At 49.4% G+C, this 18,839-nt stretch overlaps 1 protein-coding gene across 3 annotated transcripts in view; it reads right to left on the minus strand.

Annotated features, from left to right (window-relative positions):
* Nucleotides 1-18,839, minus strand: part of STX8 (syntaxin 8) — a 117,053-nt gene that overhangs the window by 47,707 nt on the left and 50,507 nt on the right. The window contains exon 7 of one of the 3 annotated variants that reach the window (XM_054221368.1): nucleotides 18,409-18,539. The exons of the other annotated variants lie outside the window; for them this stretch is intronic. Coding sequence (XP_054077343.1) covers nucleotides 18,424-18,539 — 116 coding nt within the window. The 3' untranslated portion in view covers nucleotides 18,409-18,423. Of the gene's footprint in view, nucleotides 1-18,408; nucleotides 18,540-18,839 lie in introns of those variants that run through there. 3 annotated transcript variants of the gene reach the window in all.

Consider the following 18,839-nt stretch of genomic DNA (forward strand, 5'->3'; position numbering starts at 1 on the left):
TGAGCTGCAGCTCAACCCAAAGCACCGAAAAAAAATAATTGCTCCTTGAATCGCTTCACTGGTCCCAGCAAGCTGAAGCGCTATCAGTGCCTGCAGCCAACTTTCAAAGACTCGAGAATCCATTGATGGACCCAGATCAACACAAGACTACTCAGAGAAGCAAGCACGGAAGCGTTAAATGTTCCTTTCCAAAGTTTTATTGAAATGGGAAAGGAAAAAGTGAAGCACCAGCTCTGAACCCGGATGGTCAGCACCCTCCCGCTCGGCTCCACGGCGCCTGGCTTCGCCCTCTAAAATGATACATTAAAGGTTGAGAAAAATGATCTTTATAATACCTCCGAATGAAAGGGTTGGATTATAAGTCACACTGGCATCACGTTTTGTGGCTACTGATTTCTGGGGTCCATCCACGTGCAGGTGTGTGTGCGTGTTCAGAGGGACTACGCCCAAAGAGACTACCGGAACGTAAAAACCTTTCCTGAAATTGTAGTGGAACAACCACCTGGTGGGAGCGGTAAGGGTGTATTTACATACATCTTTAAAAATCACATCCACTAATAGCTAAAAAAAAGAAATATTTATGCAAAGGACACCAATAGAAGACCGACGATAAAAAACCGAGCAGAAGAAATTATATGTAATCCTAGGAATCTCTCAGAAAAAAGCTCATTCTTCATAACTTTTTTCTTTCAAAGACTTTGCCGCTGCAATGAAAATCAGAAACGTTCTGGTTTAATGCCTAAAACCACCGATGCCTTCCCTAAAAAGCTGGTTCTGCTTCTCTCCAGCCACGGCATGGATAATTTCAGCCTGTCCCGTGAGACGGGAATCCCACCCGTTAGAGCTGTAAATCACCTCTGCGGGACATGGCCATCCATCACCTACAGCGCGTCTCCTGTGCCGAAGGCTGGCGCGGGACGGGAAGGCAAATCCCCAGCTGAACCCAAGCCAGGTGCCGGAACAGTCTGCTGTGGCCTAACGGAGCTTTTCTCCTCCGTTCCTCCTCAAAAAGACTGCAATCCCTGGAGGCATCTAAAAGCCGGGCAGACGTGGTGCTGAAGGACATGGGTTAGTGGCGGTTCGTCAGAGTTAGGTTGATGGTTGGACTTGATGATCTGAAAGGTCCCTTCCAACCTGGACCATTTTATGATTCTATAATCTTCAGGCACTGGATTTGCCCATGGTCCTGTTGAACATCACACCACAGAGAGCACAGGTCCTCCATCGCGACCCGCATCTGCCTTTCCCATATTCCCAACTTCTCTGTTGACATTTCTAACAACGCTTCCGATGGGTTTGAAATCGGACTCCTCTGGCAGACCCACCTTCTGTGGCAACTCAGCCGTCAAGTCTTTCTACAGCTGGTCAGAAGTTTTCCACGGGAAAAGTTTCCACTGGAAAACCATTTGACAGATGATAAAACCAGCACATCCCAGAGCGCTCCACACGCCTGGACCTTCAGTGTTTCACCTTCTTGATGATGCCCTTTATGCTGAAACACAACCCTGATCAGCTCGATGCGAATAACCAGCTTTCAGCTTGCAACTGAAATTCTCAGTTTTGACAACAAAACAAGAAGCCCAAAAGTTCCAGAGAGCAAAAGCCCCTTTTCCAGCCCATTCAGCCACTCCATCTTTCCTCCCTTTCCGACCCCGGTGCCAAGACCCCACCAGTGCCCGCCCAGCTCCAGCAATGCTGGAGACTGAGGAGCAAGTCAACTGCTAGGCCCTGAGATCCCACTAAAGACACAAAATGAACATTGCGTCTTTCTCTGCAGGGACTAAACAGCAGCAAGCGACACCCGAGTTATGGCGCAGGCATCAACGCTGCACATTTTAATCCAAAAAGGCGTAGCTTACGAGATTACAAGTCCCAACATGAGTGCAGCACACGGACGCGGAGGAGATGAGCCAATCCAACAGCTATGGATGCTCTTGCTCTCATCACCATCATGGACCAAGCCCCGAGCCCTCCTGTTTCTCCCGTTAAGGAGCTCCTGGGAGGGAAACTCGTTATGGAGAAACGTGAAGCGGTGCATTAAGGAAACGAAAGCCAGGCAGTGGCAGAGCCGGAGAGCCGGGCCATTTCGAGGAACGCTATGGTTTATTTTGCAGGAAACCATGTGGGTTTTTTCCTACCCATTCTCCACCCAAGAACAGGAAAAAGATCTGGTTGCCTTTCCATCCTACGTCTCCCCGTTTCTACCCATGCCCACACAGCTGCACCATCGTTCTGAAGGCCCGGGATTTATTTTATTATTTTTTTTTAAAACATTCTCCCTAACTCATGGAGTCCCTACGAAAGACAAACGCCTCTTCCCATGAAGTGGAACAGGCTCTTGCGGAGCCAGAGTTCCGCTTTCATACATGACTTTACACTAATTGATTTTTTTGTTTGTGTTATTTAAAACACGTAAAAAGCCTCGTTTGGTTTCGGCAGTTCCGTCTTTGAGTCACACTCATTCTGTCTGTGGAGCAAGAAACCCAAAAGCCACGTGAAAGCGGCCACGTGAAATACAGCACAGGCAGAGAGAAACAAACCTGGGGTTTGACTGCAGTTTAGCAGAATGCCATTGCTGACCAAACATTCCCTTGGAATTTTTTGGCTTTTCCGTGGATTTAAATTTACAGATCACTCAATAGCATTTATCGATGAGTAATGCATCTCCCCGGTATACCCCACCGTGAGTCACGGAAGACTGCAGTCAGCCTTAAGAAAAACATATAGACGACTAAAATCCAGAACGTTTTACGCTACACAAAAAAAATTACAATGCGGCTGGAATTCAGCGGAGCAGCCAAGCGGGCTTTCCCTCCCTCCTTCAGGTCTCCGGTGCCTCAGGAGAAGAGCTAGATACCAAAGAAATGAATCATATATTGAATGCCGACCTCTATATGTCCAAACCCCGTAATTACGCGTTAATAAGAAAGCGAGCATTGTTCAAAACGCCAGAAATGAAGATTGCAACTAATGTAAGTACATCAGAAACCCAAAGAACCTTCGCACGATGTGCCAGCTGTAATGTCAAGGCAGAGCGAAAAGAGAAAAACACAGTAAAAAATACAAAGCCAAGAATCTTAATTTCTCTCCCCGGCTGCGAGCCGGGCCCGTTTTTTTTGCAGCCTCTCCGACGTGCGCAGCTCTCCATGCCACAGGCGATGCGTTACTGCAGCCAGGGGCTCCTCCTCGCTGTTAACTCCAAGGTAATACTCACCCCCCCCCAGCTCTGCGCTGCTCAGGACACCGGGATAGCGGCACCTTCTGCCGCGATGAGTTTTGCGTTTCAAGCAAAGACCAAGATTCCTCCCTGTCGCGGTTTTGACCAAATCGGCCAATGGCCAGCGACAGATGCTCCCCCCCAACCTCTCGTATACGGAGAGGTGGAGGAGAGATAAAGAGATTTACGAGTTTAGAAGAAACTAACCTACTTTAATGGAATATTAATTACAAAATAAAAAGGAAATAATGAAATAGACACAGTATATACAAAACCGTATTAAGCTCCCAGGGTGACGTCACCGTCTGATGGTGACTGGACTCAGTGACGGGTGGGAACCAGGTTCCACAGATGGAGCCAGGAACACACGGATCGGGATCAAAGGCAGATGAACAGGCAGGGTCCTCCTCGGACGTCGGCCATCGAAGGGCGAGAGCTGGCCCTTTGATCCCTCAGCTTTTATACTGCGCATGGGGCAGATGGGATGGAATACCCCTGGCGGTCAATTGTGGGTCCCCTGTCCTGTCCGCTCCTCCCCGCAGGTGGGACCCCTCTGCGCTTTTCCGCTTCCCACCCTCCATTGGGGCAAATAACGGAATTAGCTGCCCTTGGCTGTTATAGCAATAAGTAGAAGCAGGAGCCTCTCTGCGTACCATTCCTTGGCACAAACTGCCTCATCACTCCGAACGAACCGCTTTAGACGCAACAGGCTGTTAATTTCAGAGAGTTAGAAGAGGCCTAGCTCAGAAATAAAAGGACTGAACAGAAAGTTGGTCCTGTTCTACCTCAAACCAGGACACTCCCTCCACCGTCCCAAATTTAACTGATAACATTTCATCTCTTCTTTAGCGAAACTTCATATAAGTATTAAAACTCTCCAAAATACTGACTTCTCCAAGGGAGCAAACCAATTTGTTCCCGTGCTTGTGCTGTCTCACTCTTTAGCTCTTCTAATTTACGGGGGGCTTGGTGGTCCTTGGAGACAGTCGGGTTCAGGAGATCTCCTGGCCTCCTGCTGGGAAGGTGTTTTACGACGTGCCATGTGTACGTAGCAGTCCCGGTGCTCTGGTCTGGGCGGCACAAAGACATCGCTCACCCTTCCCCATTCCCGCAGAGATGGCTCTGCTGACAAAGAGGAGGGCACTGGGCTGCAGGGGCTGCAGGCAGCGCAGGGCAGGAGCTGGCAGACTTGGTTTGTGCCCAGGGGAGCAGGCAGGGAAGGACAGTCTGGAAAAAAGACGCCTGAGGGCGGACCTTATCAACACTTATCAATACTGAAAGGGGGGGTGTCAGGAGGATGGGGCCAGGCTCTTTTCAGTGGTGCCCGGGGACAGGACAAGGGGTAACGGGCACAAACTTGACCACAGGGAGTTCCACCTAAACACGAGGAGGAACTTCTTTGCTGTGAGGGTGGCAGAGCCCTGGCACAGGCTGCCCCGAGAGGTGGTAGAGTCTCCGTCTCTGGAGACATCCCAAACCCACCTGGAGGCGTTCCTGTGCCACCTGCTCTGGGTGACCCTGCTCTGGCAGGGGGTTGGACTGGGTGATCTCTAGAGGGCCCTTCCAACCCCCGCCAGTCTGTGGTTCTGTGACATGTCTTCTCCCCACCATGCTGGTGAGCAGCCCCAGCCTGCCCTCCCAGCTCAGGTTAGCAGTCTGAAGCACTGGGTGATGCATCAGCCACGGCAGTGGGTCCTCCTCCTCCCAACACACCCATGGGGACATCCATGCCAGCTCTCCGCCCCAAGGAATCCTTGCAGAGGAACAACTCCTTCAGGACGAGGATCACTCCTGGTTCCCCGAGTTCCTGACAACAGACTGGAAAGAACAAACTGCTCAGAGTCCTAGGACCTCTGCCCGGCCTTTGGGAAGTGAAGTGAAGGGCAGCTTGAGCACCCAGCTCACAAGGCCAAGGACCAGCCCATGCCTTCAGCGTAACCCTTTCCCACTGGTTCACCAAACCTTCCGCATCTTTAAGGATAATGCTGAAATAAGAGAAAACTATTTGTTCTGCTACAGAAAACCCTGACATCTGCTCCAAGGACCAGAAGGACATGTCCAAGACCACCGTTTCCACCGCCCACCACAGCGAAGCAGCCTCGCTCCATCCCAAAATACGGAAGATTATATCTGGGTCAAACTTCGATACCCCCAAGCAACACAGAACACTTGACCCTCTCAAAAGCAGGTCCGGAGGCAGCAGAAGGTGATTTGAAAATACACGGTGGTGACAAAGAAGTGTCCCAGGCCACGCGCTGTGGTAGCCCTCATCGGATCCTTCACAGCTAAGGAGCAACGCTGAGAAAACAAACAGCGGTATCGATTCCAGCAAACACAGTTATTAGTTAGAGTTGTTATTTTAAAAGCACACACTGAGAAGTTTTCCCTTTTCCAGCTGCTTATTTTGTTTTATTCGAACAAAACCCATGGACATTAATTTTAGCTGTACTTAATTGAATAATTTCTCCGGGGAATAGTTCAGGGAGAGTTTTAAAGCAGCCTGTTTCCAAGAGCCATTACTAATTGGCATATACCACAGCGTCAGTGTGCCAACCAAAATAGTACGCTTTAATGTTACTGGAACTATTCTCAGTCCAGATGTGTTGAGAACTCGCAGTGATATAAGGCAGGCAATAACTACGCTCACACGATAGAGGGTTTTGAGTATCCTTCCCCAGTTGTCTGGAAGGAGATAACAGTCTCCTTCCCTAGCAGTATTCGAGTGTAAAGCCAGGTCATTTGTTCCTCCCCTTTACTCCCAACAAGTGACCTACCCTTTTATTTACCGTGTTTAAAGCAAACCAGCACAGTTACCTAGTTATCAAATATAAAAAAAAAAAACAAATCCAAACCCTCTTGTAAGAATTACATAAAGCTTGCCTCCAAGTCACAACCCTCACTGAAGTCAACGTTGCCGTACATCGTAGTCATAGGATGTGTTGGGTTGGAAGGCACCTCTCAAGGCCATCTAGTCCAACCCCCCTGCAGTCAGCAGGGACATCTTCAACTGGATCAGGTTGCTCAGAGCCTCATCCAGCCTGGCCTTGGATGTCTCCAGGGATGGGGCCTCCACCCCCTCTCTGGGCAACCTGGGCCAGGGTCTCACCACCCTCAGTGGAAAGAACATCTCCCTAATGTCTGATCTAAACCTGCCCTGCTCTAGTTTAAACCATTGCCCCTCGTCCTGTCGCTACATGCCCTTGCAAACAGCCCCTCACCAGCTTTCCTGTAGGCCCCCTTCAGGGACTGGAAGGGGCTCTGAGGTCTCCCCGGAGCCTTCTCTTCTCCAGGCTGAACCCCCCCAGCTCCCTCAGCCTGTCCTCACAGCAGAGGGGCTCCAGCCCTCGCATCATCTTCGTGGCCTCCTCTGGCCCCGCTCCAACAGCTCCATGTCCTTGTGCTGAGGGCTCCGGAGCTGGAAACGGTACATCCAGCGCGCTCTCTTCACTACGGTGGCACACCAAACCCCGGGCAGGCACTGCTCCTCCTATTTGTAATCGTTGCTTATTTTTATTCAAATCCAAAATCTGAGTGCTCTAGCAACACAAACGCAGAGATTTTTAGGCCAGACTATCAAAACTTCCAGCAAAATCTTCAAGTTATAGGGACAATGTCTGTTGTGCTATAGGGACAAACTATTGTGCTACAGACCTGACTTTGAGAGAAAGCAAGGAAATACTGCTAACAGAGAAAATAATCGTAAATTCTGCATCTCTAGGAAAGCCCGGAGCACTATGCCACTGGAAGCCTACTTACATTCGTGTACCAAAACCCTGCCAATCAAAACACTTTTCCTATTACGATATGTTTGTTTTCTGCAAACTTGTATCAGAAAATGAAAGGACAGAAGCTAATTCAGACTCCATATCTGTTTCTATTCCCTTTAGCCAAAATCGAAGCAGGGTTTTTAAAATACTGCCTTCAGAAATTCTTCATAATATTCACCCCTGCTTTCTTTTAGTAACTCTAATTTTTCCCAAGTCTTTATACCATTGCAATACTTTTCCATAGATATGAATAGCTTAAATTACAAATACATATCAGTTGCCATAATTACACTAGGGCAGAAAGTATAGTAATTCCCTATAAAACACCACTTGGCTACTAAACCCTGCAAGTTTAGGTTTCCAGTCCATTTCTCAAAAAAAAAAATAATAATCACTTAAGTTATAGTCCATGCAGCTGTTGTCATTTTAAGATCTTGACAATTACTATTTCTACACTTCTTGAACTGTGGACTCATCACAACGATGTCATGTAATCACTGAATGGTTTGGCTTGGAAGGGACCTTAAAGCCCACCCAGTGCCACCCCCTGCCCTGGGCAGGGACACCTCCCACCAGCCCAGGTTGCTCCAAGCCCCGGCCAGCCTGGCCTTGAACCCCTCCAGGGATGGGGCAGCCACAGCTTCTCTGGGCAACCTGGGCCAGGGGCTCACCACCCTCACAGTGATAAATTTCTTTCCAATATCTCATCTAAATCTCCCCTCTTCCAGTTTGAAGCCATTACCCCTCATCCCATGGCTCCCCTCCCTGATCCAGAGTCCCTCCCCAGCTTTCCTGGAGCCCCTTTAGGGACTGGAAGGGGCTGGAAGGTCTCCCCAGAGCCTTCTCTTCTCCAGGCTGAACGCCCCCAGCTCTCTCAGCCTGTCTTCAGAAGAGAGGAAATCCTTGTGGGTACCCAAGAACCAGGCCTTAGTCCCATTGAAAAAAAATAAAATTAAATAGCGAGACAGAGCATCTCATCCACTTGGGTCACAGCCACCTTGACCCAAATCTACCCCGTTCTGCCATGAGATAAAAAAAAAAAAATCCATTCTCATCCATTTTTTCAACCTTAGAAATAACCCTAGTTGATGCATCTATGGGAGGACTCTCTCAAAAGCCGGCACGTTGCTTGCTCAGGGTTGACTCACAAGAGATATTCCCCGTAAATCCCCCTTCAGCCCAACAATGCATCCCGCCTGCCCGACCCCGGGCCGGCCAAGGCTCTTTGATGAGCTGGCGCTGTGAAGGACGCTGCAACACGCTGATGGATAACCCGCCCAGCCCGGCTCCTTCCTCCCGGACAAAGGCCCCGTCACTTGGGAATCCCGGCAGAAGTTTCCCAAGCACCTTCCAAAGAAAAAAAAAAAAAACACCCTCATTTCTCAAAACCTGCCTACGAGACAGCCCCAGCTCTCAAGGCGATTTAAAGCGACATTTATTAATGGCTAATGTCATTTTGGCCCCAGGAGAAAAATCACCAAATTGTTGGGCTTTGCTGGGAGCGCGGCCGAGCAGAATCGCCCCGCGCCGCAGCGAGCGCCTTCAAAGAAAGGGCAGAAATTCCTGAGATGTCTAGCAGGCTGCGCAGGACGTATAAACTCATTCCGACACAAATTAAAGAAAACTCAATCCAAAAAGCAGGAGCGAACTATCCCCGAAATGTTAACCGTAACGCTATTTCCAACTCACGAGAACGTCCCACATTTTTCACATTAAAAAGCTTTAAAAGTTAGTGAAACACTTCATTGCTGCCACGGTCCCTACAATTGAGAATTATTCAACAACTGGAGATTAAGTGCTCTCGGTTTCGAAGCAGATTAAGGAAGATTGGAAAAAATGACCAGCGGTGTTCGTGCATAGCTGGAGACCAAAAATATATTACATGGGCTGCAGTTTGAGGAGCAAAAAGGGAATATAGCTCAACGTGCAGATGCGATGCTGGCTTTAGTGATTCCAGCTTAAGTGGTGCGCTCCCTTCCTTCCAGTTTCATTCCTTTTATCACAGAATGGTCTGGGTTGGAAGGGAACTTAAAGATCATCTCATTCCAGCCCCCCTGCCCTGGGCAGGGACACCTCCCACCAGACCAGGTTGCTCCAAGCCCCGTCCAACCTGCCCTTGAACCCCTCCAGGGATGGGGCAGCCACAGCTTCTCTGGGCGACCTGGGCCAGGGGCTCACCGCCCTCACAGCCAAGAATCTCTGCCCAATATCCCATCTAAATCTCCCCTCTTTCAGTTTGAAACCGTTACCCCGTGTCCTATCATTACACTCCCTGATCCAGAGCCCCTCCCCACCCTTCCTGTAGTCCCCTTTAGGGACTGGAAGGCTGCTAGAAGGGGCCATGCCTTGCAGGTGGCACAGACACACGGACCAGTGCCCTCCCACACTCCAGAGGGTTTCTCAGGGTGACCGACACAGTATGGAGCTCATCCCCTGCCATTAGCCCTCACCCTTCAAAGGAAATGGGTTTTGTTGTTTCTTTTTTTAAATGACAACGCCTTCCCCCCGACAGGCCAACCGAACCCCATCTTCGGTCTCTGAACGAGCGGCTCAAACGCCGTGAGCTCCCCCTCAGCAATAACCTCTGCGGAACCCCACCGTCAGGCAGCGGCAGATACAAAATTTAGTTTAAAAACAATGCCACTGGTCAAGTCCTGGCCCCTAAACATGGGAAGGCTTCCATCAGCCCCAGGTGGGGCTAGGAGCACGCACCATCTTTTGAACAACCTTAATGCACAGCCCTAAGGAAGACACCCTTCAGCATGTCCACACCCGGGTGGTGACCATCAGCGACAACACACTGGGAACACACCAGAAGGGGTCATGAGGCCCAGCGGAAAGATGTTCTTCACCAGCCCGTCCCTTATACCCATAGGAGCTGACAAGAACTTCAGGAAAGTTCACCGAAACCACACTCGACACAACCAACCATCTCTGCCAACTGCTAAAAGCTTATTTCTACCAGCCAACAGGTAGTGCCAGTCTCCTCCGCTCTACACATCCGCAGTTAACCCTCTTCTAAAACAACTCCGTCTCACTTGAGCCTTAAGAGACTTGTTCAGTTCTGCTCAAGGTATTTAGAGAAGAGGGAAACGCAGAACCATGCATTAGTGAGTTTTCAAGCCTGCAAAACACAACTGCCATTTTAATAAACATCCAGGTTGGTAAGAAGCCAACAGAGCATCACAGTATTCACCACAAGAGCATCATGCTGTGGACAGCTGCATGGCATTATCCTCTTGGATCACAAACGAGGAGGAAAGCCACTTTAGAATTGGTCTATCAATCACAGGAGGAACCAGAAAACTTGCAAGTGCTTCATGGTTACAGTATTGAAAGCAGCTGATAAAGCTAAGGTCAACCCAGGCACCTGGGACTAATCTCCAGCTGACATACTTCATCAAGCTCTACTGGAATCAATGGTAAATTGACTAAATTAGCAAGAGGAATACATCATCTAACGACACGTTCAGAGCTGAGCAAATACCAGGAATCAGAGGCACCACAGTGAAGGCACTCTTCTGACACGGCTGGAATTACTCGTGTCCTACCTGCCCAGTCACCTGCCCCGAGGTCTGAAACAAGCCAAAAGCAGAGAAAAAACATCTCTTGAGTTGATGGCCCAGAAATCTTCCACTCCAAGTCTGCAGTCACGGAAAAAAGTTCCGATTACTCAGGGCAGCGGTTAAAACAACAGCAGGGGTGGAAGAAGAACTTCCACAGATAAGCGACCTCAAGTCTACGGATCCTGGTCAGCCTTAGCTAATGATTTTCTTTCTTCCCACTTCCTTCCACCAAAAGTTGTGCCAACTTTCCACATGCCCTCCCATGGATTTTCTGCAGATGTGGCTGAACACTTACTGTTTAGCGTGGCTCTGTGCCCGCGGATTTTTGCAGCGCAAGGAAAGGCTGTTATACGGAGGGAGCCCTTATACAGCTGCTCCGCTCCTCTATGATTTTCTCCTTTCTACAGTTCATTTGTTGGAAGGACCAAAAGTGATTAATTGGCAAAAGCTGCACAAAGCTGAGGGTTTAGTGCCACTAAGCGACGTGTCTGTAAGACACTTGAGAAAACCGGGGCTAAATACTGGTTTGATCTCGACGCACGGGTTCTGAATTCCAGGGTGACGAACTCCAGCGCAGGAAGGAAACCTTAAGCCTCCACTTTATCACGCTACACAAATACAGGGTTTATCAGACTGCAGAGATTACTAGCGCTTACTGTGCTCCTCCCGCAACTGCGTGCGGAAGCGGACGGTTTGATGGCTCTCACGTGGGCGGGAACAAGGCAGCACCCCACCGTACCGCTGCGGCAGGAAGAGTTCTTCCATCCAACAACATTCCAAAAAGCCCCCCAAAACCAAAATCAAAACCCACCACCGAAAAAAAAGCTGGGGGGAAAGAACGTGAACGCATACGGGGCAAAAAAAAAAATCAACTCCCAGCTTGGTGTAGGCATTCTCAAGGCTGTTATTTCTAATTACTCAACTTGAAACATCGCATTTAAAAAAAAAAATACACCGATGCTACAAAAGGCACTTTTAGCCTATGGGTTTTATTTTTTTCCTGATTTTTAATATAGGAACAATGTAAGCCGTTTTTGTCACTTGTTAAACCCATTTCTTGGGTTTAACTTAGTCCCAACTTGGACTAATCTGTTGTTCTACAACGTGGTAAAAAGGCAGAGATCTTTCTGACAGGAACAAATATCAACCGAACATACAAAACGTGCCTCTCCTGCTCGCAGAATCGCTGGTCTACGGTGGCTTCCTAAATCTGATGTGAAGAGAACACCAATCGGATTATTAGTCCCAAATAAAAAACCACAAGGTTTTTACTTTACCACTCCGGTTTTACTGAATCACAATGGAAAAGCTCTGCCATCTCTACCCCGTTATATTCCTCGACGTACCTTGGGGAAGACCTGCCCTTTTTAACCTGGGAGTTCAATTTTATGACATCTGGCCTTGAAATTGGTCCAGGTCCAGGCTCCTGATGTCTGCTCTTTCCATATGGGAGAAAGTTGTAGATGTTTTCGTCTTTTCTTTGAGAGGACAATGAACTCCTGGCTGCGTCACTTCCAACCCAAACAACGCTGAAACCCAAACGGGTATTAACTGATAGATGCATTGTGTGAATCTTCACGAGCACAAAGGACCAGATTCCATGGCTTGGCTGAGGCCATTATGTTTCTTCCTAAAAACTAATAATAAATGTTTTGGACATTAAACACCACTACTAGACCCCTTTCCAATTCAGTCGTGCTTTAGAGAATCCCCATACTCTGGTCAGAGCCTTCGCCCTGCAATGGGGATGATGGGGAAGAGCCGCTGCAGCCGACCCACACCACCGGGGCCGTCCTCCACGCACCCTAAAAACAAGGGCAATCCTATTTATAGGCCCTCTCATGAAACTTGGGGTGGGGGTGGGGGTGTCAGTTTGTCAAATCAGAAAGCCCGAACTACCATCTTTGCCAATGAATATCGGGGAAACACTCTCATTTCCCAGCGAGCACCCACAGTCATTCCCCCATCGCCACAGCTCTGAGCGGAAGCAACGCCCCCGACCGTTCTTCAACCCGCACTAATTGCCTGAAGATGCGTAACTTGACTATTTGACATTTTGTAAAACCTCACGAAGCATTCGATACGGGCAGTAACAGGTGCACCGAAAGCCAAACAGTACCTGCAGCCTGGCCAAAGATGACACGCTTTCAAGTCTCCAGATTTTGAAGTTTCCCATCGCCAGCTAACAGCAGTATTTCAAGACTTCAGATGTTAGGTTCTGGGCCTCAGCTTTAAATTATTTTTTCAAACCCTCTTAAAACACATTTAATCCTTTGTTTTCTTTCCGAGGAGAAAGGTTTCACATCTGGACTGTCAACCTGCATTCCAAAGCATTAGCCTGGCAAATTAAAGCAGCTGAGCTGTAAATCTCCAAGAAGAGGACTTGTCATGGAAATCGCAACTCAGCATTAACTACGCGCCCAGTTCAGCAAGAAAGGCGACGTGAAGAGCCCAAACAACGCGGGCAGCCCCAAGACAACTCTGCAAATGAATCCTTCTCTCTGATGGCGAGCAAGTTCACCTAACCTACCCAACCCTGACTTGTAGCAGCATCTCGGTACCCAGCTTTAATCTGAAAGAGTCGCATAAGAGCCCGCCGTGAGCCACCGCCAGTTACGTAGCTGAATTTTACAGATCGTTTTCCACCACCAATTTGAGGAGAAGACTGCAGTTTTCACATACGCCTTGTGAGAGTTGAATGTTCAACCCCCCTGACCTCCACGAGAGCCGAGGTCCTCATTCCTTTGGACGGCAACCTCTAATGGGTCCCTTCTGGCTCGGAACTACCCAAGCACTAAGATAGAAAGCACTAAGTTCCAGAGAATTAAATTCTTCCTGCCAGATTTCAACGGAAATCCAAACACCAGCAATGCAGAGGCACAGTGGACCCAGCGGCAAAAGGGTGTAGAACGGTAAAGCTGATAAAAATAGGAAAATCATAATCTCCCCAGCGCCCCAGGATAACGGCATGTTACTGAAGTGCCTCAGCTCATGTAATAAAAAAAGTGTTAATGTAACATTTTTTGATCGTTGCACCATTTATTTATTCAGATTTTTAGATTTATAAGTTAGCTGCTAAAAAGAATTCCATTTTTGCTATTAATTTTTTTTTTTTTTTTCCTTTAGAGGGAAAGCAGTTTTGGAAAAAATCAACGTCAAGCTTAATTCAACTCTAGAGAAGGTTGGAAGGACGGATCGGCCGATGCACGGAAGACATCGAAGCAACAGTGGTCCGGCTGGTTAACTCTTCTGTCAGCGCTCATTTCACAAAACACTCTACAGTCTAACTCAATTACTTCTTAAGACTTTCTCCTAAAGTACTTTATTAAATCTCTCTTCCTACCAAACGTACAACGCAGAGCTTTGTGTGTCGGGCTCTTAATTTCATTCTTTCAGCTCTAGTTTCCCGACCGTGTCTCTGCTGATCTAAGCCCCACCAAGGATGAGTTCATCTCTCCACCTTCCCTGCCGAACACCACGGCCAAGTCCTCTTACTTTTTCCAAAAACCGGACAAACGCTCTCCATGATCAGCTCAAACCAGTTCTCTTGTTGAATTCAGAGCGTTACCACAGCGCTCTGCTGCCACATGAAGTCTGCCAAAAAATACCTTTATCCTATAACGACCATAACTGTAACGAAGCCAGCCTGCTAACGTATACGGTTACTAGAACCACATTGAGTCTTTCCTGCCTGGTTCCTAAATGAACAAGAAAACACACAGCAGTTTTCCTCCAAATTAAGAGAAGTACTATGATACCGGGCCTTGATACCTGAAGGAAAACCATTGTGTAGGAGCACATTTAGGGAGAAACTTTTTACGCTGAGGGTGGTGAGACACTGGCCCAGGTTGCCCAGAGAGGTGGGAGATGCCCCATCCCTGGAAATATTCCAGGTCAGGTTGGACGGGGCTTTGAGCAACCTGGTCTAGTTGGAGATGTCCCTGCTCATGGCAGGGGGTTGGACTAGATGGCCTTGGAAGATCCCTTCCAACCCAAACCATCCTGTGATTCTGTTGTTAGCGACCCACACTACTGCTACCAGCATCCCGGGCCACCAGAATGGCTTCCCCTGCTATTTCTGCGCTATTACCTACTGCCTTGTCCCACTCCGCTCCCCCCCGAGTACTCTCCGCCTCCCGCGCATTGACTCGCTGAGCTCCAGGCCAACCCTACATGCGTATCCATGTCCGATTGCTCCCGAGGGCATCAGAAGGGAGAGGTCGGGGGAAGCGACACCCCACGCCGCACCTGACCCTCGCCTCCCCCCGAGGTGCTCCTGCCACGACAAGGCCGCCTGCATCCCTTCTCTGGGAGGTGCTGGAGGATTACGCAGCGCCTTCTATCTGCAGAGCTTTCAACAAAAGACACTATTATAAGATTAAAACTGAGTTGAAGTAATTGTGCATGGAAATTCCTCTTATTAGGGCTGTGGATGGAGTCTTATCAGGTTTCACGGCTCAGAGAGCAGGCTCTGGCAGCCAGGCGTGTTTGTTAATAGCTATTCCAGCTGCGGCCGACTATTTCTGCTCACCTGGTTTTTGTCACGCTGAAACAAGACACACCGTCACGTTCCGTGACAGATATTTTCCTTAGAGTAACACGTTTCTCCTTCATCATTTAATATCAAGCGCTCGGCATAATTAAACCGGTTAAGGCAACGCCTCTGCCATCCAGCGCACGGATACCCCATTCACTACTCACGACACCGGAGAGCCACGGCTTATTCCTGGCATGGGTCTCAAAATGGAAAAATAAAAAAAAGCCGGATAAGCCACTAGAAGAGTGTCCGCTTCAGTCTACAGCCCAGAAGTAGCTATCCAAATGTTCAAACAAGCTTGAAACGGGGCAAAAAAGCGTTACAACAGGCAAAGGACAATAAACAACAGACAAGAATTTAACCAAACGGTGCAAACATCACCACGGGGTTCCGTTCCCGTATCCGCTACAGAGCACTGCACTACTGCAACCCAGAGCCACAGCAGCTTCAGGGGAGCCCTCCAGGACAGGAGCTTCAGGCAGGGGAGGACATTTACACCAGCAATGACCACCTTCATGGGGCTATTCAGAGCCCAGCTTCAAAAACCATAATTCCCAAGGTTTAACACTTACTGTACTGTACAGGTGAGCCCCCAGGTGCCACCTGGTAGGTGCATATACCGTGTCACACGACAGACAGCAAAGTGCCAACTGAGCCAGCAATGTGCCCTTGTGGCCAAGAAGGCCAATGGCATCCTCGGAGGGGGCATCGAGAAGAGTGTGGCCAGCAGGTGGAGGGAGGTCATCCTCCCCCTCTGCTCTGCCCTGGGGAGGGCACATCTGGAGTGCTGTGTCCAGTGCTGGGCTCCCCGGTTCCAGAAGGACAGGGAACTGCTGGAGAGGGGGCAGCAAAGGGCTACCAAGATGCTGAGGGGACTGGAACACCTCTCTTGTGAAGAAAGGCTGAGGGATTTGGGTCTCTTCAGGCTGGAAAAAAGACGCCTGAGGGGGGATCTTATCAACGCTTATCAATACTGAAAGGGGGGGTGTCAGGAGGATGGGGCCAGGCTCTTTTCAGTGGTGTCCGGGGACAGGACAAGGGGTAACGGGCACAAACTTGACCATAGGGAGTTCCACCTCAACAGGAGGAGGAACTTCTTTGCTGTGAGGGTGGCAGAGCCCTGTCCCAGGCTGCCCCGAGAGGTGGTGGAGTCTCTGTCTCTGGAGACATCCCAAACCCGCCTGGAGGCGTTCCTGTGCCACCTGCTGTGGGTGACCCTGCTCTGGCAGGGGGTTGGACTGGGTGATCTCCAGAGGGCCCTGCCAACCCCTGCCAGTCTGTGATCCTGCGAAAGGGACAGGAAACATCAATAGAAACATGGAGGAAAACCAGAGAAGAGGGGGTTGAGGAGAGCAAACATGCCGGCAGAAAGCACAGGGACGGCCCTGGCAAGCTGGCATGTTCCCTGACCTCAAACCTGACCACCCAGATTGGCTCAGACGTTTTGATGTTCTACCTCAAGCTGTGATCACCAGGCATCAGTTCCTTCTCAAGGAGGCTCAAACAGAGCACTGAAAACCCACCTGTCAAAGCCTGACATCCTTCTCCTACCAGCATCTGAAGACACGGCCGGCCTGAAACGCGTTCCTCCCAGGCAATACCCAACACGTTTTGAAATCTTGGCTGAACAAACCCCTCAGCTCCCCAGTTTCTCTTTCTTCTCCTACTACTGCCTTCTACTTGGTATCATTTCTAAAGTCTGAATGTCCTGGAGATGCTGCTTTCAAGAGAAGACACACAGAAAACACACCATCTGCTGAGCTGACGTATATAATATAAACAGTGTAATGATGTGCAACATGAAAACACAAGAAAGCGCAGCCCAAGCCAGACAGAAGATGCTGCTTTTCTCAGGGTACTTCAGCAGCCTCCAAGAGATGACTTCTTTGAGAATAACTTCACAGAAGCACAGGAATTTCGCTTATTTCTTTTCTTGTCCCTAGCACACTAATAAGAAGTCCAGTCTGGCTTCTTAAATGCCATTTTCACCATCACATGTGGGGTCCAGCTACTCTAAATGCCTTTTAAAGTTGGTTGTTCTCATTTCCAGCAAGTTCCTCACCCTCTACTGCAGCTGAAACGTTAAGACGCTGGGAGGAACAGCGCATATAATCTCATGTAACCCAGGGGGACTTAGTCCTTAACATCCTTGCAGAAGAGCAAGGCAGCACAAGGCCATGTAACAATCCTGGAGCTCCTCCCGCAGAAGCTCCTAGAGCCAAACCAAACCTGCCCGGTCCCAGGTTAGTGCTACGGCAGGATGAGATCTGCAGCTCAAATCGTTGTCACACCCCACCGGAAGGGTCACCATCACTGAAAACGGCTGGGCACCACCGCCCAGAGCTCAGCCCTGGAGCATCCATCACATCCCCACACGCAGCTGCATCCAGCCCAGGCAGCGCTGATGAAGCCAGATGCAGCAAGTTTCCCTGTTTCAAGCTCACGAAGCACAAGCTCGGGCACCTCCACTCCATCCAGCCCTGAAAAAACAGATATATGCCCTCAGAGGTCTTCAAAACCTTAATTCTTATAGGTCTGGAGCTGCAGGCGTTTCAACGATTTGCAAAATATCATCTACGCTCTCAGCACCCTTCTTGTTTCAAGTTTTCTTCATCCTCCCGGCCAAAGGAGAGCGACGCGCACGCCTACGGGGGCAGAGAGCAGACGGAAGCCCCGAATCAGCGACGGACGTAGGTCAGGCCACGAGGCATCTCCCAGGGCATCTCCTCCTGTCCGGACCCACAGCGCTGCTCCTCCCGCCCCGTCATAATTCCGCAGTAAATGAAAACCAAACGCCAAAAGGAGCCTTCATTTTCTGATGTTCATTGGCTGAGGTAATGGCTCCGAGCCGGGGGGGAAAAAAAAAACCAAGAAAAAAACCCAACAAAAAACCCCAAACCACGTCGCTTTCACAGGGCAGAGCACCCTGTTTATAATGCACGCTTTTGAAGTCCAGCAAGAAGGAAAAAACTAAAAATAAAATAAAGAGGGTTTTGTTGGTTTGCGTGTGAGGTTTCCCCCCCGCCTGCCCCGGCCTTTTCTTTTTTTTTTTTTTTTGTTTGAAGGATGCGATACAAACCAGCTCGATACACAAATTAGAGGTGATCTCATCAGTCCATTAGCCCAACTAAAGCAAGCCCATCACTTGGGAGGGGATGTGCCGGCCAGATGCTCCTGAGTGGCCTGGGAGCAGCATCAATCTGGGGGCACAAACGCGGCCTTCATTCCACAGGCAAGGCATGGCTCCCAGCTTTCAATCCGCCGCAAACACCACAGTTTGGGCCGCATTGGAAAGCGGGATTTGAGAGTAGCGTCTCCCACTTGCCGCGACGGCATTTAGGCAGAGCCCGCGGCCGCTCTTCCCACCTCTCTCCGGGTCGAAGGAAAGGACCCCCAGCCATCACACGCCTCGCTGCTCCACGCCAAACGGGCGCCTTGTACAGCGGCAGCCCCTGAAAGGAGGGGAGGAAAAGCCCTTGAAAATTCAGCAAGAATAGTAAAACGTGGTTTCGAAGCTCTCGCCTTTCATTTCTCATAAACTGGAACTCCACCACGTCTTTCCACCAAGTTTCTTTTGACTGCTTTGTTGCGGAACGGACGATGCTCGAAAGCTAAGGAAGTCTCATTTCTAAGATGTTTCTGTTTTCATTCGAGCAGCAGAAGTGTTTATTTTCCTAGCCAGTGATGGAATTAAACAATTTGTCTTTGAAAACTCTATAAGCCTTCACCCTGACAACCCCCTCCCATCTGCT

Source organism: Rissa tridactyla, chromosome 15, assembly GCF_028500815.1.
Source record: "Rissa tridactyla isolate bRisTri1 chromosome 15, bRisTri1.patW.cur.20221130, whole genome shotgun sequence".
NCBI classification, from domain to species: Eukaryota; Metazoa; Chordata; class Aves; order Charadriiformes; family Laridae; genus Rissa; species Rissa tridactyla.